The sequence below is a fragment of the Lonchura striata genome, chromosome 2, assembly GCF_050655825.1.
Source record: "Lonchura striata isolate lonStrDom1 chromosome 2, ASM5065582v1, whole genome shotgun sequence".
Classification (NCBI taxonomy): Eukaryota; Metazoa; Chordata; class Aves; order Passeriformes; family Estrildidae; genus Lonchura; species Lonchura striata.
Window position 1 is genome coordinate 133,474,405 of NC_140704.1, and position 23,438 is coordinate 133,497,842.

Below are 23,438 nucleotides of genomic sequence, written 5' to 3' on the forward strand. Positions count from 1 at the left end.
CGCAACTTCTCCGCAATGCCGGCCCGCGCTGGGCGTCCCGCCCGCACTCCCGGCCCCGCACTCCGGCTGCCGCCCCCGCCGCGCTGCCACGTCCCCGCCCAGCGGGGCCAATGGGCGGCGGCGCCAGGTGTGTGTTACCTGCACCACGTGGGCCGGGTGGGCAGGTGCTGCCGCGGCCCCGCGCAGAAAAGCTCGCAGCCATTGCGCCTTTCCCAGGAGTGCAGTTGGTGTCGGAGCGGCTACCCCACACCTCGGGGAAAAAGGGGTGGGAAAGAGGGGGAGCCGTGCACCTCCCCCACGCCAGGCCCTTGGGGAGTGAGGCGCAGCTGGGGGTTCTGCTGCTTGGGTCTTGCTTGGAAGCGCCTGGGGCAAGGAAAGTTTCCGGCTTCTTCCCTTCTCTTGCTTCTTCCTTTCCTTCTTTTTATCCTCTCTGCTGGCCCGGTGGCACGATGACGGCGTCTCCCGACTACCTGGTGATTCTCTTCGTGACCACGGCGGGCACCAACGGGGCAAGGTTGGGCTCAGACGAGCGAGAGCTGCTCCAGCTCCTGTGGAAAGTGGTCGACCTGAGGAGTAAGGAGGTATTTTCACTCAACGGGGGAGCACCCCGACCTGCTGCTCCCCTTGGCGCCTGCCACGCTGGGTGCGGGCAGGGTGGTCTTGGCGCTGGGCTGGTAGTGGGTGTCCCAGGCTGGAGCAAGCTGTGGTGGAGGGTAGGGGCTGGTGCTGCAGGCGGGGTCCTTCAGCCCAGAGAGCTGACTCACCCCCTCCTCTGCTTTCTCTGGAGCTGGGGCACCTGCATGACGTGCTGGTCCGGCCTGACCACACAGAACTGACGGCTGAGTGCCAGGAGATCACGCAAGTGGATGTGGAGAGCCTGGCACTGGCTCCACCGCTGGAGCAGGCATTGAGACAGGTGACGCCCCGTATCCGCTCGCTAAGTGCTGGTCTTTGGGAGCTCCCCCGTGGGGAAGAGGTGGTATCGTCATCTGCTTATCCCCACCATCAGAGCAGTGGAGCCTGTTATGGGAGCACCACAAACGTGTGGGCCAAGAAGCCTATAAGTGTAGGGCTTTTGGGGCCTTTCTGCCTTGTCTTTTCTTTATTTGCCTTGGGAAGAACTGAACCCCAAGAGAGGAAGATTAGGGTTAGCTATTTCCCTTCCCTGCTCTTCTCCCATGCTGGACCCTGAGTGAGTTTCAGCTGTGGGTGAGCCCTAATCAGTGTTGGATGAAGCTAGCTTTAGGTATCTCCTGTTAAGGCTCGTGCTCCTCAGTCCTGGGAAGATGATGGTACTGAGGCTCTAGATTAACAAGGAAGTGTGCGTGATTCCCATTGAGGGTAGGGCTGAAAGCCAACAGGCTTTCTTTCTGATATGTTTGAGTGCCCTGTCTAAAAAGCTGTTCTGCCCTGGTACCGCCTCAGGTCTCTGCAATCAGCTTTGTCTCATTGCAATGCTCTTGCAAATATCGAAAAGGATTTTCTTCTGTGGTGTGGGCTGTCTTTGTAGCCATATCTCGTTAGATGGGGGGAGAGGGGTGGGTTCCTTGTGAAGAAATTTATCATGGAAGTTAGCACGTGCTTAGCTAGTAAGGAACAAATCTACAGAAGTGAAGGAGTAGGCTTATTTGAAAAAGAATTCCAGCTCCGAGTTTGTGCTGCCCAGGAATAATGTTGCCAACTGATGACACTGCCTAGTGGTGCCACTCTGGTCTCTGTAACATGTATGTCTTTTCTTGTTCCTGCCAACAGTTTAATCAGTCCGTGAGCAATGAACTGAACATTGGTGTAGGTACTTCTTTCTGTTTCTGTACTGATGGACAGTTGCACATTAGGCAGGTTCTACACCCTGAAGCTTCCAAAAAGGTATGTAGTTGTGGCTTAAGTCTTACTCTTAATGTGCTTTTTATGATTTCTTGCAAAACAAATCAACTTCTCTCTAGTATGAAGGTACCTCCACACAACCATAGCGCAAACATTGCTTGCATGTAATGTGCTCAGGAGGCTAAAGAGCCTGTGTGGAAGGCATATACAGTGCCCTGTTCTTATGTGGACTTGAGATGCCTTTTAAAGTTAAATCAGAAGGAAGAGGCTCTTAAATGTTTGAGAAAGAAGCTACAAATACTGTCAATATGTTGCTCCTACAGGGTTAACAGGGGGGATGTGTGATTGTTGCTAATTAACCATCTTAACCATAAACTGGTTTTTGAAATTTTACATTCATGCCTAGTTATAGCAGCTTTCAATCTTTGGGTATTCAGTTGACACTCCAAGGGCGGTGTTCGTATTTGTAAGGAGCTGAACAGTAGTTTGAGGCAGGCTATGAGTGATGATTAGTCCTGTAGTCTGGAGTTTTCCATAACTTGAGTTGCCAAATCGCTAACAGTGTTGTGAAGTCCTGCCTGCTTTTCGTTAGTGATAGGGTTGCAGCAATATGTGAGTCTCTCTAGCTCTGAAATAACTGCCTCAATATTAATAACACATCATTTTGTGGTTTGGTATGAACATGCTGTGCTCTGTGACTGAGCTGCTTTTGCCCCTCTCATTGTACCTGACTTCTGTGCCCATCAATTTGTTGCCCCATCTTTGAAGGGACAATGCTGCAAGTCTGTGCTGTTACAAAAGTGATACTGAATGAGCTCGGTTGTAATACTTGTTTGTGCTTTAAGTATTGATAGCTTTGAAGGCTTAGAAGAGGAACAGTGAACGTTATTCACAGTGAAGAGACAGTCCTTATATATGTAACTTGCCTTCTATGACATATAACATGAGAAAATGTGGAAACAGGTTTTTAAAATACTTTCTTGTTGGCTAATAAAACTTGTCATCCATTTAAATTATGTGGATAAAAGAAGGGACACATCCTGCAATTATTTAAGTTGGTTTGATGTCAGGGATCTGTATCATAACAGGGTCACAGACAGGAATCAAGTCTTTAACAAAATCTTCTGTTGCTGTTTCATTAAGAATTGTTCCTTTGAAATTTGCTCTGTGCTGCCTGTAGATTAAGTAAACCAGATACTTATGAGACTTGTAATAGTTTTTTGATTAATATCCTAATGCAGGGATTGCAGTGTGGGATCACTAAAATTCAGATAGGCAGAAATCTCCAGGCTCTTGAGAAGATACTTATTTCTAAGATATCCATTCTGAAACCATCTAGCAACTCCTGGTACTCGGAGAATGAATTGGCATCAGTCATTCCAAAAGAACATAAATGAAATACAGAACTTTATTTCATATCAAGGAAGAATATAATGCTAGAACTAGAGCAGGAAATGTTGGCAAGCCCATATACATTTTCGTAAGTCTTTAAAGAGTATCGTTTGCCTAATACACCTGTCCATATGCTAAGATAATGTTCTAAAGTTCTCAAAGCAGAATTTCTTTTAGAGCCTAAACTGCTTTCCTTGGGCTCCCAAAATGTGCTTTCACATAGGCTGCTATCTGTTATAATGCCAACATGCTAACTAGTTGTTAAATCCCAGAAAGCCTTTATGTGTAGTCCTTGCAGGCAACAAACAGCCTAAAGGAATATGTAGTATTCTGTCTGGGTGAAGAGCTAACTGAAGGAGTAAGGGTTTGCATTGGTTTTAACAGCTGCCCCCAAGACTTCTCCATGTCTTCTCCTTTCCACTCCCACAAAAATTAAAAGCATGTGGTAGATGTAGTGGTGGGGCAAGAAAGATTTCATTGACTTCTAGTGGGCTGCATAACTTGCTTCTGGCTTTGTATGCTGCAGTTAAAGCAGTTAGCATGCATAGGCTGACAACTTCTGCACCACGCCAACCCCTCTTTTGCACAGTCAGATTTCTTTATTTGTAGGAAATAAATATTTGAAGTGTGACTATTGTCTGGAAACAGCCTTTTCTATAAACTGTCTGCTAGTCTTGCAAAATTTGCTTAATTCTGCAAATTGAACTGACTACCCTCTGGCTTTATACAGTTAAAATTCCAATCAAGAATTGATGATAAATGCTGCAATAGGAGGCATTTGCTCTGCTACATATGTATTGGATTTGAAGTTCTAGTAATATCAGTAAACGTTTCTCTGGCAGTGCAAAAGCACATTTCTCTTATTAAACAATATAAAGAGAAAGCTGTTTAAGCAAAAAAAGTTTATGAATGTACTTACGTGGCTAAGAAGGGCTATATGAGTTTCTCTGTAGCAATGATTGCTTGTGTTTCCTATCTATTCTAAAGATGTTGTTAGAAAGTTTGGTATCTATACACAAAGTAGGTTAAACACACCCTAACTGATGGTGGTTACTTTGCTCCTTTTACAGAATATTTTACTGCCTGAATGCTTCTACTCCTTTTTTGACTTGCGGAAAGAGTTCAAGAAGTGTTGCCCTGGCTCACCTGACCTTAGCAAGCTTGATGTTGCAGCCATGAGAGAATGTATCCTTTTAACAGTGATGGTGTCTGCTGCTGTTACAGTCTTGTCTGAATTTTAGGACAGAGGTGTATGAGTAATGCTTGCAACACATGTTTAGGGGTGGTATAACTTTAATGAGTGACTCGGAGCTGTACTTAGTTTTCTCACAAAGATAAAGATAAAAGCATATGAGGATGAATGCTTCCATGGAGAAAATCCTGTATTTCTTCTGTATGTTTTCTTTACTGTCTTGTTGTCTCTCTTTAAACTTCACAGTTTAATGTAACCAGCACATTTTTTTTTTTCAAATTGCTGTTGTGAATTGTAATATTAAAGGTTAGGGGTTGAGTTTTATAGCATCAGTTAGATTTATTTTATGAGTTACTTTTATTTTATTTTCGGCAAGAGCAAATTTTGGGAGACCACCTTAATTTTAAGGCGAGGAGATGGTTATTCTTGATGTGACCTTGTAGACAATCTCTAGCATAGGAATGAACCTAAGGCAGGGATGCTGTTGGAACATGTGGTATTCAGTCATGTAGAAGGTGCACATGCTACACCTCACAAGGTGAGGCTTGGCTGGCACCGGCACCAAGATGCAGTCAGTAGTATGCTTCTATTTTCAGTGATAAGGATGTCTAAAATTACTTTCTGAATAGTCTGACAGCCATCCTGTCTGTCTCTTTCCTAATGTGAGCCTGAGAGCTGAAGCTGTGATTTGGCTGTGCCTTCTTCCCTGGCAGTCCCCCTTCTTGCTGCAAGCTTCAGTCTTTATCCAAAAATATTCTCGGACAAAGAGCTACAGAGCTATTGAAGTAGTGGTCACGAGATTTAGGTATCAAGGAGGAATAAAGGATTTGAGATGTTTGTCTTTGGTATTGGTGGTTGATGTTGTTGCTATTGCTTTTAATAACTTTTCCTCCAACTTGCTTATTGTGTCCATGGAGTGGTTGCCATTAAGAGGTGATGTCTGTGGCTTCAGAAATTGTTGGACTTTTACTGCAGGATTAGTATTGCCTAGGTTTTGTATTTGTTGGGGGCATAAAATACACATATGGGGTGGATTTTTGCATTTAACCATTCTGGTCTGCTTTGTTATCTGCAAATTAAGATTAATCTCTGCTAGTGAAGGGGCAAAATTATTTCTCCCAGTATTCTGAAGGAAAGCAGTACAGTTAGAGTAGAATCTTTATGTAGAAAAGTGAAATAAATGCTGTGGTGCATTGAAACTGGATGATGGTGACTTCTTAAAATTATGGTGATAAACTTAATATGTTGTTTAGGGAATGCTTTCACATGATCTAGAGAAATTAAAGACAATGAGCTACTTCAGCTGTTTCAGAGAGTTGCGCTTGTTTTTCTCCTTATGTGAATATCTGGGGTATGCCTTTCCACTGTGGAAGGAGTTGCATGAATGTGGCTACCTGGTCAGCTAGGGCATGGTGATGAACTGTGTATTCTCTGCTTGCTGGGAGATGGGGGCAGACCACCCTGTGTTACCTGACTGTCAGGAAGTCTCTAAAGAGTCAGTGCTGCCTAAGAGTAGTTTTGGCAGTTGCCAATAATATTTTCTCCAAGTTCCTAGAAGCTTAGTCAGTCTATCTAAATGCACTCAGCTTGAGTCCAAGTTCTGGATAAGATATGCTTCTTAAGGTACATGAACCTAACTTCATTCTGGTCTTACATCTATTTTTGTGGCTTATTTCTTTTTGTAACTGCTGAGGCTCTTATTTGTAAACTTGCTGTGTTTATGCAGCATGGCTGAAATCAACTGTCTCTCCGCTGTTATTGTGTGAGATTGTGGGAGCAGAGGATGAAGAGACCAAAAAGGGTAAAATTATTTTTGTTCTTCTTTTATTGACAAATATGATAATTTTTTCCTCACCTTGCTGAAGTGTATCAACTTAATGTCCTCAGTGTCAGAAGCTGCATAGGTTAATTGCACTTGTAGACCATAGACATGTATGTGATGATTGGGATAAAAAGATTGTTTAAGCAGGTGCTGAGTCTAAACACTAGTTCCATAAATTGTGCAGAGTTGTTTAGTTTTTCTTTGTTCATGTATGGATATGCTGGGGTGTGGACACAAAAACAAATCAGGAATAAGTACAGTAGGTTGAAATGAAGCTGCAGATTAGTGCATAGTATCTGATCAAACTCTTTATTCTTGCAGAAAGTGCAGCTTTCTGCCACAGAAACTATAGTGTGCCAGATACATTAGCATTTGGTGAGGATGGAAGGTTTTAGTATGGAGCTAGGGTACTGACTAGATATTTGAGACCTGCATTTACAGACTGGTAGAAACATGAGTAGAATGGGTTTTTGAGTACATCCCTTCATTTACTTAACATCTCCATTTATATGTGTGTAGCCTGGTTGTAATCAGTAAGAGGAAACTTTTATGATTTGAAATAGGAGAAAGCTGGGTATTGATCTACAGTCATTGGAGTTATTAAAGTCTTCAAAAACTTTTGATGGGTCACTTTTGATCAAACAACAAATTACAGGCAAATGGGGAATGTACACTACTGTTCCCAGCTGTTAGGGGAGGTAACTTCTTACTGCACAGTCAATTCCAGATTCATATTTCAGTATACAGCACATGGGATTGTAGGGGCTTGGCTGTGTATTTCTTGCAGACATTGCAAGCACAATCTTGTAAAAGAGCATAGAGATAACAGACTGAATAACTGGCTGGGTTTTTCTTCCTTTAGAGAGCACTTTGTGGACTTACTCTCTCAGGAGGCTACTTGGAATTTGTGTATAGCAATGAAACCATGCCAAACTTAAGAACTTGGATGAAAGCTTTACAAATCTTTACTCCCAACCCCTGCAAGAAGTTATACATTTCACCAAAACATTAATTTCTTTTATCTAAAAGTAAAGCAATGTTTAAAATGCTATGAAATTCAAGGGACAAAGGCAGAACTGAGACCAGTTGTAATTAACTCTTGAGTATTACTGCTGCCTAACTCATGGTGTCAAAACAGTTCTTACGTATGAGACAGTTTTCTGGCAGACTTTGTCAGAATTGTGTAAGTGTAATGACAGGAGGACAATTATGAGAAATTTTGAGTAACAGAACTTGAGGGAAGTGATCATGTTCCAGCAGAGAAAAGGACTTGGGTCTGTTGACATTTTTTTTTTTTTAATGTGTAAGCATACAAAAGGAGCAGGGTTGTTCTTGCACCCTCTGTACCTCCCATACTTGCTACACTTCTTGATTTGCAAAGCTTGCTGAGCCAGTTTTCACCCTGTGAGTGCCTTCAGGGTGGAGTGAATAAAGCTTGCATGACTATTCCTATTAGATTTGCAGAAGACTCGTCCTTTGCCTCGAGATTGGGTGTGCAGAAGCTATTAAATGGCAAATAGCTCTTGCTTCCTCCAGTACTTGGTTTGTTCCACTCACTTCTGAACTGGATGTGTGAGGATAACTTCTTACTAGGAATATCTGCCAGTGTTGTCAGTAGAAACTCAGGGGTACTCCAGAACAGCTTGTTTAATGTGCTGGATATTGTACTACTGAAACTTGATTTGTTGGGGTTTTATTGTTTGGTTTGTTTTTGTTTTTACCTGGGTGTCTTGGAAACAATAATGTGGAGCACAATTATAACCAATAGTGCTTAACTCTGGCAATAAAATGCCCCTAATTGGATATTAGGTGAGAATCTTGGATATTGCTATTTGTATTTCCTGTGGTAGTACTCTGGAACTGGGTAATATTATATTACCTTTATGCAAAGCATTATGTAGAAAGATGCAATCTTCTGTCTAAAGGGACTTAAATAAGAAACAGAACAAAGGGGAAAGTATCAATGCAGACAACAATTGCAATGCTGTTTCATGTCATCTCGGATCAAGTTAGTTATTCAGTGAGAAAGGAGTTAAGAGACAATGGGAAGGAGTAAGTCTTGGAGGACACTGGCAGTGAGCTGTGGTGGAAATCATTTGGAAATTTCTTCCATGTTAGAGAGGCCTCCCTAATATAGAATGTACCTTTCCTTCCTGCTCCCTTTAACTTGTGAGTATTGCAGGAGGTGGTACCACAGCTGCACAACAAGATTAAATAGTTCCTTGTTTCCCATCCTGCCTTATTGGGGACTGTCTTTGGCTTATTGCTTAATTAAGAATATACTTTTGGATACTACTGCATATAGTAGCTCTGGACAGCCATGTCTGGTTTCTAATGCTTCTTCAAATGTGAACTTGGATTATCTCCTGTAATTGTCTTTCTCCAATTGCCCAGGAGAAGTATCCTTTAAATGTAATTGTACAGAAACGTGTGGTCTCCTATCCCTTCACAGAACAAGGAATGAGATTTATAAACTGTCTACACAGAGGCAGACACCTATGGACAGAGGCACTAGAGATTATGGTACTTGGGGAAAAATATAAATGAAACAATGTTGTTCATTAGAATACAGATTTTTATTTGGCATGTTCTTTCAACATGCAGAAAATGATCCATTTTCTTCTCCAATCTTGCCTAAAAGCTATGCTTCTAAGGAATCAGAGGTGAAGGTGTGAGGTTGCGTCTGCAATAATGATCACGATTTACTTCCTCCCCTCCACTGTGTTTGTATTTCTCTAGAGTTTGGCACAACTGTCTGCCTGTGTCTGATAACTGGTACCAGCTTCTGTTGGCACTAGAGCATTTCCAGGAATTGCTTGTCCTGTGGATCAGTGTCTTCGGGAAAACTGAAAAAAATTATTGTGGGGTGGGGTCCTTGTTTGTTTTCCTTGTGTGATGGCGTCTCTTCAAATTCCTGTTCCTTTCATGTTGCTGCATTCCCAACTCTGAATGCTGATCACTTGTAGGGTTCTTTTGCTCAACACAAAGGAAATATTGAAATGTCATTTCAGTTCTGACAGCAGTCTAAGAGCCAAGCACATGTGTATGCATGTTCCCTGCTGGAATAGCTATTAAAACTCCTGCCGCATTTCTCTTGACCTTTGACAGAGGAAATGCATTTCCAAAATCTTCAAAAATTTGGTCAAGCAAGACCAGGGTTCCAGCACCTGCACCATCAGCAGCCTCTGGTTTCCTGTATGAACAGCAGAGGCTCTGCACAAGGCCAGTGTTAAGTGCTACATGGAGAACAGTGTCAGGAAAGGGAGGAGGAGCGCTACTCTGCTCTGATACACAAGGTGCCCAGAAACGTCTGTGTGGTGCTGCTAAGGCACCGTCTCTGTCAGAGTCTGTTTGTGGGTTATTTTCTTTCCCCTCCTTTCTGGGGGCAGAAGAGGTAGTGAGATTGAGCTTGTTTAAAGCTTGGGAAGAGAGACTGTGATTAAGAAATTTTTTGTTGTTATAAATAGTTGTAATCTCTTAAACCACGCTTTGGAGTTGCTCAGGCTTTTTGGCTTGGTTTTTAAGAAAACTATTTATTGTTCACAGTACTTTACCCCAGCAAATGTACTAGGAGGGGGAGGGTAAAGGCAATGACTAGGAATCTATTTATAGTCAAGCAGTTGGAAGGGAGGAATCACTGGTTTAAGTATTCTGGTTTTTAAACGAAGATAGAAGAACATTTGAAGCTTAAGTGAGCTAAGACTAAGCATCATCCTCTCACATTCCATATTGTAATGCGCACTAAAAACCAACAAAGCTTCAAAATCAAATTAGCCTGAAGTGTATTTTATTGGCACAGCAGCTTTCCTTTCCTTGCTGTGGAAGAGGAATGCATTAATTCAGTTCAAGTTATTTTTCATTTTGCAACAAGACAACTGTTAAACATTTTTTTTTAAAATCTGTTTCTGTAGGGTGACTTGCTGTCATCCTAAAAATAATAGAGGAAGACATTGTCTCACAAAGAAATTTGTGCTGGCTCACCTGTTGATGAGATGATATAACAAATCTGGTATGAGATATTTGTTTCTAACAGAAACTGTTCTGTTCCCTGCACTTCATGTAGGCATCTGACAACTCAATGTTGCTCAGCTGTAGGTGGAGAAAGTAGGTTTCCTCTAAAGAAGAAAGCTATCTTGGATTATGAAGCAACCTTTGAAAATCATAAAGCAGGCTTTGGAGCATTTGAAATGTTTTTAATGTAGTCTGGGGGTCATGTGGGCAAATAATTGCTGCCCTTGGCTGTTTTCAATGTGTTGCCTTACTGTACCTCCATGTCAGGCTGTGTCTTGTTTTAGAAATTCTCTTTTTTGCTCTGATGTCTTGATGCAAACTGGTAAGGCAAGTAAAAAGTACAACACTTTTCCCCAGATTTCCTTATTTTTTGTTCTGTTTTTGTGTACATTTTTTACCCTTCAGTCCTCAAAGAAAATTAACTGAAAAAGACCTTTTTAAAATTTGCTTCATAAATAATGGAGTAGAATTGCAAATAATCTTGCAGTCTTGTAGCCTGGTGTTAGAGAGGGACAAATATGATGGAAAGCAGGAGATACCATAGTAAACTGTTTACAGTTGTCCTGACAAAAGATGGTTTATGCAACTTAAATCAGCCTCCCTTTATGAAGGTGGGGGGTTCTAAGGTCTCTATTGCAGTCATTTCCAAAATCCTTTGGACTGAAGCTATGGATTGTGGGGCTCTGTTTTGCCTCTTGTCAAAACACATGACTCACAGACTCTAACCAGGTTATCGGAATGCTTCTGTGCAACAGCGCAAAACTTGGGTTGCAACTTCTAACAGGCAATGTTTAGACAAGGTGTCACTTAGGAATTTTGTTGTAGTGGTAAGATACTTACTCTCCTTTGGGATTTACCTGGTCAAAAAGCATGTGGTATACCTCTCAATTTCTGGAGCTTTTAGTTTGTTTGCTTCTTCTCCCGCTCCAAATCTTCCCCTGAAGATTAAAGAGGATGTTAATTAAAGAGGACAGGGCTCCAGTCTCTTCCATATGCACCAGTATATCTGTCAAACATACATATTAAATACATGTCTTTATTCTGGGGTATCATGTCCCCAGACACTTTCTTTAGTGACCTTACACTCCCATGGGTGGCAATAATTAAAGACTAAGAACAGTTAATGTACCCCAGCAGGAAGATGGATTAAATCTTCCCCTGAGAAGCAACATACAAGGACAACATGAAAAGTGTGTTGCTGTAGCAGGAAACCAATTAGACATCTATTTGGTGATGATTGACTTAACTCCAGCAAAAAGATTTAAATCTTGACAAGAACAGTGCAGCACTTCCCTATGGAGCCTCTCAAGTTGAAGATATGGGCAATATTATTTTAACATTAATATCTGAACCATGCAGTAAGTGATTATGATGAATGAATTTTCTTTGTTCCTTCTTTGGTTTTGCTGCCTGTCCTGTACATTGACAAAATAGGAAGTAACTTGTGCTGTATTTCCTAGATCACCGATTTTCAGATCCAGAAAGGGTGAACTACAAATTTGAAAGTGGGCCTTGGTAAGTACTTCCTCCCTTTTCTTGTTGCACATCTTTCAACCCCCACCACTTTTTGTTTGTTTAGATCAGCTGTACTTCTTTCTTCCTAATTTGCCAATAGCTGTTACTATTATATTTATTTACCTTTCCACTGCTATGGGAATCAATTAGATCCTTCAAGTGGGAAAGGGAACAGACAATCTATGATCAGATGGAAGCCTGTTTTCTTATTAGGCTTCGGTGTTGCCTGTTAGCTGCTGAGAGCTCTGTGTTCTGCTAATAAGTGCTTATAATGGGTACTAAGTGTGTTGTGCTACTAACAAAGAATGTAAGCAGTGTTTCAGAAATAACCCAATTAGTTACTAACGCATGCACTCTTCCTGCAATTTACTACACAGGTACTGCCTATACATCTTTTTTTTTCAATAGGGAAGAAACACTTTCGTAAAGATAATGTGCCAGAAATACTGTGCTACCAGTCAGTTGTTTAATATATGGTGATTTTCATTCCCAAATATCTTTTAAACATAAAGCTTTATCTGCTTTTGATGCCCGCTTTGTTGCTTGGGTAGTTGGTTTTGGGTTTTTTTTTTAGTCCAACTGTGTTATTTCTGTGTGTAAATACAGATTTTTCTCAGTAGTTTTCTTAATGATTTCTCTGCAATATCACAAGATACTAGTGTTAAACTGACATTATTTATATTGCCATCTTGCACACTTCCTTCTTTCAGATTAAGGATCTGTTGGTAGATGATGCTTATACTTTTGAGTCAAAAAGTGAAAAAAAAAATGCAACATTGGCAGAAATTAGCTAAGGGGCTATATTTAGCCTTGTTCTAAGCTTTTTCCTTTTCACTAACAAAATTTTCGGATTAAATGGAAGATTCACATTTTATTTGAGATAATGAGAAGTACAGAACTAGGAGGCAAGAGGGAACAGTTTGAGACAGACAGCTACAGCAATGCCATCTGAGAAATTAAAATGCGAGTGAGAAACATGACCCACCAGGCATACCACAGCCCTTTTGTACGAGGGATTCCTCTACTACTAAACAACATTTCATCTACTTAATCACTTAAGCTCTTTCGTGCAAAAAAGCTGTTCCTGTGATAGCCAGAAAGGCAGACTTGGGTAGCTGTGAGTGTTTTGTTGAACTTGACACTTTCAAGAAGTAAGAAAACAAAAGGGACTTTAGTAATGACCAATTAAACCTGGCTTTCTGTGGCTATGCTATTCCCGTGCTAAGCAGCCAATATAGCCTTTAGCTATGTTATTCTCTAGTAGCACAGTGATGGCCTGAACCAGCAATGTTAATGCTTGACTCTTCAGGCCAGAGTCCTGTCTGTGCTGAGTACAGCCCTGAATAGACTTGGTTTTGGTTTGTGACTGGTTCTTATACACTATCACAGTAAAAATAAAAATCATTAATTTCTGTTAAATCTAATTGTTCTGTTTCAATTTCTACCTAGCTATATTAGAACTGCAGGTACTTGATTTTTATACCAGCAATCCTCTTCAGATAATGGAGAAGAACAAATGATGTCAGGAAAGGGACGTTAATTTGGAATATGATTGAAGAGATAAGCAAATGTGGTAAAGCAGGAAAGGAGCAACTTGACAAAGCAAACTCTCCCTTGGAGAGACTTGTACAGTGGCTTTCAATTGTTGGTGGCACTTGGGCCTCACTGCCTTGGCATTGCCATCCAGCAGACATAGAGCAGGGACAGAAGCCTTTTCCTGGAGTATAAATGACAAGCAGACAGGTTGGTATATGGCAGATACTAGAGGCAGGTGTCTCTGCATTACTACTTTTTTCTGTGCCTGCAGCAGCAAGATGGAACTTGTGGATGACAATGCTGTTATCAGAGCACGAGGATTGCCGTGGCAGTCATCTGACCAGGATATAGCAAGATTCTTCAAAGGTCTAAATATTGCCAAGTTAGTAGTGAAGAATTTACTTGTACATTTGTAGCTCTTCAGCTGTGTAGGTCATGGTGTTTCATCTCTTGATTTAAATCTTGCAGAGGAGGTGCTGCGCTCTGTCTCAATGCCCAGGGTAGGAGGAATGGGGAGGCTCTTGTGAGGTTCGTAAGCGAAGAGCATAGAGATCTAGCACTACAAAGGCACAAGCATCACATGGGGAACAGATACATAGAGGTGGGTGACATGGTGGGCTTTGCATTTGTTTCAAAAAGAGGATTTCAAATTACATGTCAATCATGTGTCCCTTTTTTTTTTTTCCTTTAGGTGTACAAGGCAACAGGTGAAGACTTCCTTAAAATTGCAGGAGGTAATTTTTGGGGATAAAAAGGGATGGTTTGTTCTGTCAGCATCTCTTAACTTTTGGCTGCAAACTGATCCTGTTGAATGTGGCCCTTTTTTCTGTCTTTGAACAAGAAGTTGGCTGGTGTATTGATTATTATGTATTCTGCTGGCAGCAGTCCAAGATGTTCCATGATTCATCGGTCTGCCTCTTCCACATTCTTGCCATTTTCAAGCATCCTGTCAATCAGGATTTGATTGGGCAAAGTGATCTTGTATATGAACTTAATTTGTTGATCATCTTAATGATAGTGGGAATCTAAATGCTATTGATTGCTGAAAAAATGAAATCGGAGTAGTTTTTCAAAACAGTGTAACTGCTGTTGCTGTGGAGGCTTGCACATAAGAACAGATATCACAGCATAAATATAAGGGATTTATGGAACTGATTTTTTCCAGATCAAATCTTTGCCTCAGACTTAATGGGGAGGATTTAGGGGAAATGCTTATTTAAAGGGAATCTTGAAATATTTGGTGATAATTGAAAGGCTGCAAAATTTGCTCTTCAAACTCTGTCTTGATCTCTTTTCCTTCCCTTTTGTCTGCAAGTGTACAAAATTTAAGAACCAATAAGCTGTTTTATCTGCAATACTACTGTAAGTTCCTCATTGCTTCCTGACAGAGATTTGGGCTGAGGTTTGTAAGTGACTAACTGGAGATCTGAGGTTGAGGCTTCAGAGTGGGAGATGGCTGTTAAGCTGTCAACTACAAAGCTAACAGATAGGTCTGGAAGTAGTTATACCATGCAAAGTAAAGACATTGCTCAGTGACATTCTTGAAGGATGGTGTGTCTGGTACAACCAAACTTTGCAGAGTGAGAGAGCTGTAAGTGAAAGGATTGCATTAAGATATTAATTTGGTTAGCAGCTACCTTTTAATAAAGTAGTGTTATTAGCATCACTGGTCTTCTAAAGGTACTGAAAGTAGAATTGTCAGACTTTGACAGTTCTGTTGGGATAGATGAAATCCCTGAGCTGTTTTCAATCTGCTCTTCCAGCTTTCTTTCCCAGCACAATGATCTGGGTAATTGGTTGACATATGTTATGGCTCCAGAGCATGCCAGAGGTATTCCACAGTTAGATGAGGTGCACAATAGCAGAGGCCCTGCTCACACAAGAGATTGACAGATTGTGCTTTCCTTGAGCTTTGAATGTTGCAAGTACTTCCTATTTTTCCTTTGAATAAAGATCAAGCCCCTCTAAATGATGGGGTAACATTACTGTACTTTAATGGGAGGTGTCATATACAATATATCTAGTTTATCAGAGGGTCATCTTTCCTGACTTTAGAGGCAAATATTGCTCTATATGGCTATGCTAATGACATTTATATACTAGACTGAAGTGTTTCTGTACTTTTTCATGTTAAAGGTACTTCCAATGAGGTTGCACAGTTCTTGTCAAAAGAAAACCAAGTGATTGTCAGGATGCGAGGTCTTCCTTTCAATGTAACAACAGAAGAAGTGCTGACTTTCTTTGGCCAGCACTGCCCTGTAACAGGAGGAAAGGAAGGAGTCCTGTTTGTCACTTACCCTGACAGCAGACCAACAGGAGATGCCTTTGTCTTGTTTGCTTGTGAGGAATATGCACAAAATGCACTGAAAAAGCACAAGGATTTGTTGGGGAAAAGGTACATTGAACTCTTCCGGAGCACTGCAGCGGAAGTTCAGCAGGTAGGGGCAAACCTTTCAAATGCTGCCTTTTTGTAGTCCAAACTTGTATGCAGGTGGTAGAAGAAGCAAATAATGCTGGGCCTTGACTTGAAAGCTTCTTTTACCTTTTCTCACTCTTGACTCTTGCTAGAATGAGTGTTGTCTGAATTTCTGTGAGACTTTGGTCCCTTGAAATGTAAGATATTATGGTATAGGGATGTTCTCAATCATATAGAAACCTTTGGGGTTTTGACTTCCAATACCTTTGTAAAATGTGGATGTGGGCCTTGTGCTTTACACTATATATTTTGAATTTGACTAAGTCCAATTATGATCTATTCAGGAGTGTTTAGCAACAAATCTTGAGCTAAAAGATTTATCTTTAGTCAGTGACGCAAAAAACCAAAGCCTTTTGATGTAGTCCTCTCCAGTGTAATGTATCTGAAGAATTCTACAAATTGTCTTAAGGCCAGATCTCTGCCATCTTCTGCAAGCAGAGGCTACCTAACAGAGGGTGGCAGGAGTTTGAAACTGCTGAGTCTGGCTTAACAGGGCTTGGTGGACCAGTAATTGCAGCCAAGGTGTCAGGGAAAGGGAGGAGAGCTGAATGGACTATTTAAGTCTCCAAAAATATTTGCAGAGCTTCAGTTGAGGTAAATAACTTCTAGATATGATTCTAAAAGGTATTATGTATGATGCAAATTGTAGCCATGCCATTGTATCCAAGAAATTTTGCAGCTCTGTTCTCCCTAATATGTAGAAATTTCAGTGCTTTGTTTAGAAGATGACATTAGTGATTAGAAGATAGAGCTACAGTGCTCACTAGTCATTCAATTTTTATCAAGTACTCTCATGTTTCTTTGTTTAGTAAAACCTTCTGATAGCTGTATAAATGCAAATAAATATTAATCTTGCTCAGAGAGAGTTCAGGAGTAGTGATTGAAAATTCAGGCAACTTTTCACCAGACAGGGTTTTTGCTGTTAAAATTATTAACAAGAAATCTCAGTGTGCCATGGATGCTGTTACTTGGGAATGCTCCTTATGTTTCTGGAATGGACTATGGCGGGCACAGTTAGGGATGTGTGGTAGTGAAATGCGCTTCTAGTTCCCAAACTCTCCTAAAGATTTGCAGAGGAGATATTTTTGTGTAGAAGTGTTATCATGACTCTGTAGATGGTAGTATGTTTTAGGATAGTTTCACAATAAAAATACTGTAGATATACAGGTTTCATGTTTTAAGATCTCTGAGACTTGCATTATCTGTTCAAGTAAATTTCCCAAAACAAAACTGTTTTTCAAGAAAAAAAAAACCCTATTTTTTTTTAAAACAATAACATTACTATTTATCGTAGAGTGACTATAGAAGTATGCTAGATTCTGAGCTTAAACCACGACACAATGCTTAGAAATAAGATATTTTACAGTTAATATTTGTATCTAGCTCATTTGTATCTTAAAATACTCCCAGAGTGAAAGCAGATGGCATTGGGATTATGTTTACTCCTTCTAAGTTGAAGAATCAGTAAGAAGGCTTCTGTAATTGTTTTTGTTTTGCACAGGTGCTGAACAGGTACTCTTCCACACCTCTCATTCCTCTCCCAAGACCTCCAATCCTTCCAGTATTACCTCAACAATTTGTGCCTCCCACTACCATCAGAGACTGCATACGTTTGCGTGGTCTTCCCTATGCTGCTACTATAGAGGACATTCTGGAGTTCCTGGGAGAGTTTTCTACAGATATTCGGACCCATGGAGTTCACATGGTACTAAATCACCAGGTTGGTAGGCAACATGTTTCTAGACACTCTGCCAAATGCTTGTATGTATGAATACAGTTCTGATGATGATATCCAGGAAGGAAGGACCTTTGGGACTAGCAGTAATTGTATTAATTGCTTCCAATTCTCTTCTAAAAGTGTACTGGCAATAGATGACTTGAACCCTGCTGTGCCAGCTGCTGCATTTGCTGTAGAGTGGTTTCTTTACTGAGACCCATGTGCTGAAAGCCGAGCCAATTTTGGAGAGGTTGGTGCTCCCAGAGCAGCAGCAATGATCCTGACCTGTAGGAGGCTTGAGCTGGAGAGTCTTGCTCAACAGTGGGCATGATTCCTCTTGTACCTGGTGAGAAGTGCCATCAAAACACAAGTGTGGGCAATGTTGGCTCTCAAAGGAGTGGCTTGTCCCTGCCTTGCTGAGCAATGTGCCACAAGTATATTTGAGGACAAATGTGACTGCAGCCTTCTAGAGACAGGAATTCCTATGTCAAAAGTCAGAAACTGAAGCTTTGGGTTTCCTATGTTCTTGCTTTCTTTAAACAGTCACAGCTAAGCACCAAGATTTACAGCTCATTGGTGTGTATAAAGTGTCACATCTTTGCCATTGTTTCTGGAAGCAGTTTCTAAGAAAACCTTCTAGACAAAGGATTGTGAATTCTTGTTATCTTTATCTTCCTATTCTTGTGGCTTTAGGAGGAGTCCTTTCACTCCATGGAGATGCTCTGAATGGTTCAATGGAGCAAACTGATTATAAAATGTATAAAAATGATAGTTCTACAATTGTTTTAGCTTAGGCTTAATGTCAACCAAAACTAAAAAATACTATCTGGTCCCAAGCAGGATTTCTGTGTTTCAGGAAGATGGGGATGGAGAAGGGACTGTAGTCATTTTGGTACCTGTCTATCTAAAGACATTCCTGTGTCTGTGGGAACTTGACCTAGACAAGGCTAGAAAACTGTAATGAATGTGTAGTGCTGGGAGAGACTAAGAAAAGTGCAGATATTGAAGCACAAGTAATGATTTACAGTAGTATCAGCCCTTGACAGCTCTAATGAAAGAACCTGGATGAAGAAATTGGTGTGTCCATAACCCTAAGGGCTGTCTGCTACCCTTGCCCTGCCCAAAACTATCAGACTTTTTTCTACCCAAATGCTGCTTTTGCCTGACTACTAGATTATCTTTCTCCAAGTTCCCAGGTTTAAACCCTATAATCATGAACAACCGTGTAAAGGATGGTGATAATGTTGTCCCCTCCAAAATGAGAACTAGCCAAGAACTTGAGTTAGAGGTGACTTCAGTTTTTTCTTTCTAGTTTTGGCTACTTGAAATCAGCAGCTGCATGTGGCTAAAATAACTTCTCCCAGTGGTGTATCCTGCTCATTTACAGATATAAAGATGTTTTGTTTTTTTTTTTTTCTCTCTGCAAGCTCATACCAAATGTTAGGCTAGTTGGTACTCTACTTAAACATCCCAGCCCATGTTGGTCTTCAGAAAATAAAATTTAAAACAAATTGTTTAGCAATGAGCACTTGACTGTATATGTCCTTGAATTTTAAAATCACAGGTAATAAATAGGGACTAGATCTTCCAATTCTGCATTCATAGTAAATTTGTAAGAGCAGGTCTTAAAGTACCAAAGTACTCCTGAATTACAGTCTCCCCATAGGTGTCTTTTTTTTTTTTTTTTTAGATATAGATGTAAACAGTTATAATGTAGCTTAATCAAAACATGTGAATAAATACAATCAAATTATCACAAGTGGGGAAAAACTTCAGAGAGGAGAGCTTAAACGTGCTGATGAGTGCTCAAGATGAGTTGACTGTACTTGACTTTGTAGATTAATGTATTTGACTGAAGAGACTTCCTGTAACAGCACAAATTATTGCTATGCTGCTCCTTCATAGAACCTACAGAGACATTTTTTTTTGTCTCACTTGTTTGTAAGGGACGTCCATCGGGAGATGCTTTCATTCAGATGAAATCTGCAGATCGAGCTTTTCTGGCTGCACAGAAGTGTCATAAGAAGACTATGAAGGACAGATATGTTGAAGTCTTTCAATGTTCTGCTGAAGAGATGAACTTTGTATTAATGGGGGGCACTTTAAATCGAAATGGCTTGTCCCCACCACCATGTAAGTTACCATGTAAGTTTTCCTTGGCTCTTGCCACTATGCTCTACACTGTGTGTGGGTAGGTATTGGAGCTGCTTTGCTGACTCTGATCCTGGTTCTTGGATAGCATTGTGAGATGGGGGTGTTAAAATAAGGTCCTTTGTCTTAAATTGTCACCAGCTTGCAGTCATTATTTTTCCCTTTGGTTGTGAATCATTATGACTGAAGAACTACTTCTGCTTTTCCAGTGAGTGATTATTCCAAAAAGTAATTTCTAAACCCTGCCTAGACATTAAAGAACTGTTTTGTATTTTAACTGATCTGTACTTATATTTTTTCATCATGGCTCACAATGTATGTCAAGTATGTCCAAGTACATTTTACTTATGTCAATTAAAAGACCTTGCCTTATTACTTCCGAAACTTAATTTGAGAAGCTATAGGTAATGCTCCCCTTTGAGACTTAATCATGTGTTCTGCCTTTTGAACTTCAACTGACTGAATTCTTCCTTTGCTTTTTGCTATTCTTATGAAATGGAGGTTGGCTTTGTGGGAATGAAATACACCTGGCTTCTGCCTCATAATTGCAGAATCTGTATTTCCTTTTAAATTTTGATTCTTGGAACTACTAGGATGAACACTGACTTCTACACAAACTTTTGGGAGAAATACTTCAGGAGCTTAAGGGTCAACTTGCTAAGTATCTGTGTCACATAAATCTGAGCCTATGGGAAAAATAATACTTTGCTTCCAAAATCATAAATGGCAAGGTAGTCAAGTAGTAGCCTTTCTCTGTGTCTCTCTATGAAAGTGGTTTTTTTTGTTGCTGTTTTTTTTTTGTTTTTTTGGTGGGTTTTTTTTTTGTTTTTTCTGTTGTTGTTGTAGATCTTTTAAGAAGCATCCTCTACATGCTAGTCAGAGCTGCCAAGACAGCAGCAAACTTCCTTTGGAGCGGTTTGAGTGCAAATAGACCTTCAGCTAATCCTTGGGAGAGTTTTCTTCTTTCAGCAAAAGTATCTTGAGCAGGCATCAGCAGTAGATAGTCCTATGTATGGTGGCTGTTCCAGATGGGTTGGAACCTGAGAGTTCCTAGGAGAGGTTCTTGGGCAGAGTCACAAGCTTTGGAAATACACTTATAATTTCCAATTACATATGTCTGTGATGTATTCCTCAGACAAGGCCTTTTGGCCCTGTCATTCCACATTTTGTAGTACAGTGAGATGTTGGCTGTAAGTCTGAATAGTAAAATTAAAGTCTTACTTAATCTAAAGCTTTGTTCCTTTCTATGCCAGTGGGGAGGAGAAGAGGAAAGCAAAGGAGGAGGGTGAACTCTCATCAGTGAGAATTCATTTAGGGCCCGACATCTTGTTGAAATTGTACAAAAGTACACTTTTGGTTTTTTGGTTTTTTTTTTTTTTCATTTAGTTGTAACACTTCAAGCTGAAAAGTCATGACTTTTCTTACTCTGCTGTTGATTAATTAAGGGATAAGCAGTACCAGGATGACAGTCTTCTCTCTTTTGTTGAATGTTAACCAGATCTTTGTCATGGAAATTTTCTTCTTACTGTGCAGAAGTCTTGTAGTTCTTGAATGCAGACTTCATTAAAATCTGAGCCTAGACAAACAAAACTGACCTATGTATCAGAAAGGGACCCTATTCCCAGAGCAAGAGGTGGTTTTTTGTGTATTGTTGACTTTACTGTTGACTGGAGGCTGGGTGTAACACTTTGTAGTCACACTGGTGGTGTGAGCCACTGTTGTGGCTCATATTTTCTGTGGTGAACAAGGATGAGAAGATTGTGAAGGTTCCTGACGTACTGTGGAGTTGCGTGTGTGCATGTATTAGCTCTGGAATTTCAGAGGTCCTAATCTATTTTCCGTTTGCTCCCTATAGGCATTTCACCCCCTGCCTATTCCTTTCCGGCTCCTGCTGCAGTAGTGCCAACAGAAGCTGCTCTGTATCAGCCATCCATGCTTCTGAACCCACGAACACTCCAGCCCTCCACAGCCTACTACCCTGCTGGGGCTCAGCTCTTCATGAACTACACAGCATATTACCCCAGATAAAGCGAGGAGAACCCAAGCAGCAACAAAGTCTTTTTTTTTAATTGTCCCAGAAAATGCACAAAGCTCACAAAAGAACATTGTCTGCTCTGCTAAGGACTTTTGATACTACGAACAGCTTGTTTGGTATCTTGTTCAGGGAAATAATTTCAGGATAACTAGGGATTTTCCTAGTTTCAGGGTATTGTTGGTAGCAGTGTTTGGGGGGCAGTGGAGCTAAGTTAGTGTGTTTGGTTGTTTTTTTTTTAACCAGGACACACATTTGAGATTTTTTTATTATTTTTGTTTCACCTAACATTCCTCTCAAACGTACTAGTTTGCTTTGTTATGCCCTCAGTGGGAATTGACATGTGCAGTACTCTTTCCCACATCCATAAAGGAGCCTTTGGCCTCTCTTTAGCATGGGTGGACTGGGGTTTGCCTTAGCAACTTCTGAAATACTGCCTCTTTGTGTTTGTAACAAAGTAACTTTTGACCTTTATGATGAAAACTGTTTACTTCTATGACTAAGTATTGTACTGAATGCATATGTAAAGTATATAGAGGCATGTATTCTTCCTGTCCTCATAAACACCTCCCAAAAAGGGCTTTTGGTTCTTCTGGATGTATTAGCCATCTGCTACAGAACAAAATCTCTGGATACCTGTTGCCCTCTGCAGTCATGAGGCCTTGGAAGGAGCCATGTTCCCTTCAAGCCATAAACCATTTCTTGTCTATTAGGAAATCTGCTAAACAACTCAAGTTTTTTTTTGTTTTGTTTTTGTTTGTTTGTTTTGGGTTTTTTTTGTGGTTTTTTGTTGTTTTTTTTTTTATCTCTGCAGCAGGGACCAAATAGCTACTTAGGAAGCTGATAAGCAATATGAGCACTTCAATACCTGTAAGATAACAAAGGTTTTCTTATTACTTTACCTATATGTCTGTGAACTGACTGTTGTGGTTTTTTATTAAAATGTTTCCTTCACTCATGTGTTACTTTCTATAATGCCTTCAATATCTGTTTTATGGTTATGATATTACTAAACTCAGCCTTGTTAATGTAAGATTAAGAAAAATAAAATTCCAAACTTGCACTGGCAATACAAAACAAGGTTCTCAATAACAGTTCTATGCTTCATGAAAACATAATAGCAGTAATAGTCTGTGGTTACTGACATGTTTTACTTCTTATGGTAAGAACAGAGTGGCCACTGCAGGCTAAATGTCAGGCCCTGGTGATTTCTCATTGAATGAGTTCCCACGCGAGTCTCATCACTGGCTGCTTGGGCTGTGGTCATCTATGTTGATCACAGACTGATCAATCCCAAGCCCCAAAATATCCTTTTTATGTTCTTGTCTAACTGGCAGTTGTTCACTGTTTTTAGGAAACCATTATTACATAGCTTCTCTGCCAATTACAAATACTGCCCATTTAAAGAAAATAAGGAAAACTTTCTGGACCAAGTTGGCTTCTTTGTTGTGAGATTTGGTGTTTAGGTATTGCTTTTCCATTCAGAATGCTTGATCTACAGACAATACTCCAATAGATGTAGTGGTTCTTTGTAGAGGATGTTTTTGGCTTGGTTTTTTGTTTTTTTTTTTTTTTTTTTTTGTTTGTTTGTTTTTTTTTTTAAATACTTACTGCTTTTCAGGCAAGTTCCTGTGCTTTGTCCAGGATGCAAAAAATAATTGGGTCCATTTGAAATAGCAATGAGAAGTCTCTTAAATGTAGCTTTCTGGTTCTGAAGTTTATGTCAGAAATTTAGTATGTACAGCAGGAAAGAATGGGGTATCCTCTGTA

The 23,438-nt window shown here is 40.3% G+C and overlaps 1 protein-coding gene across 2 annotated transcripts; it reads left to right on the forward strand.

Moving 5' to 3' along the window:
• Nucleotides 1–121: 121 nt before the first annotated feature.
• On the forward strand, nt 122–22,622 carry ESRP1 (epithelial splicing regulatory protein 1). Of its 2 annotated transcripts, none has more exons than XM_085572357.1 (13): nt 122–581; nt 788–916; nt 1,753–1,866; nt 4,287–4,401; nt 11,501–11,599; nt 11,702–11,756; nt 13,564–13,674; nt 13,761–13,893; nt 13,984–14,026; nt 15,429–15,730; nt 17,270–17,488; nt 19,432–19,618; nt 21,492–22,622. In XM_085572357.1, the coding sequence occupies exons 1-13, from the start codon at nt 450–452 to the stop codon at nt 21,662–21,664; spliced, it is 1,812 nt and encodes a 603-aa protein (XP_085428483.1). In that variant the 5' UTR covers nt 122–449; the 3' UTR covers nt 21,665–22,622. The 2 variants fall into 2 exon arrangements, with proteins under 2 accessions (XP_085428483.1, XP_021398895.3); XM_021543220.3 differs by having other exon boundaries at nt 140–581; nt 19,432–19,630.
• Nucleotides 22,623–23,438: the final 816 nt, after the last annotated feature.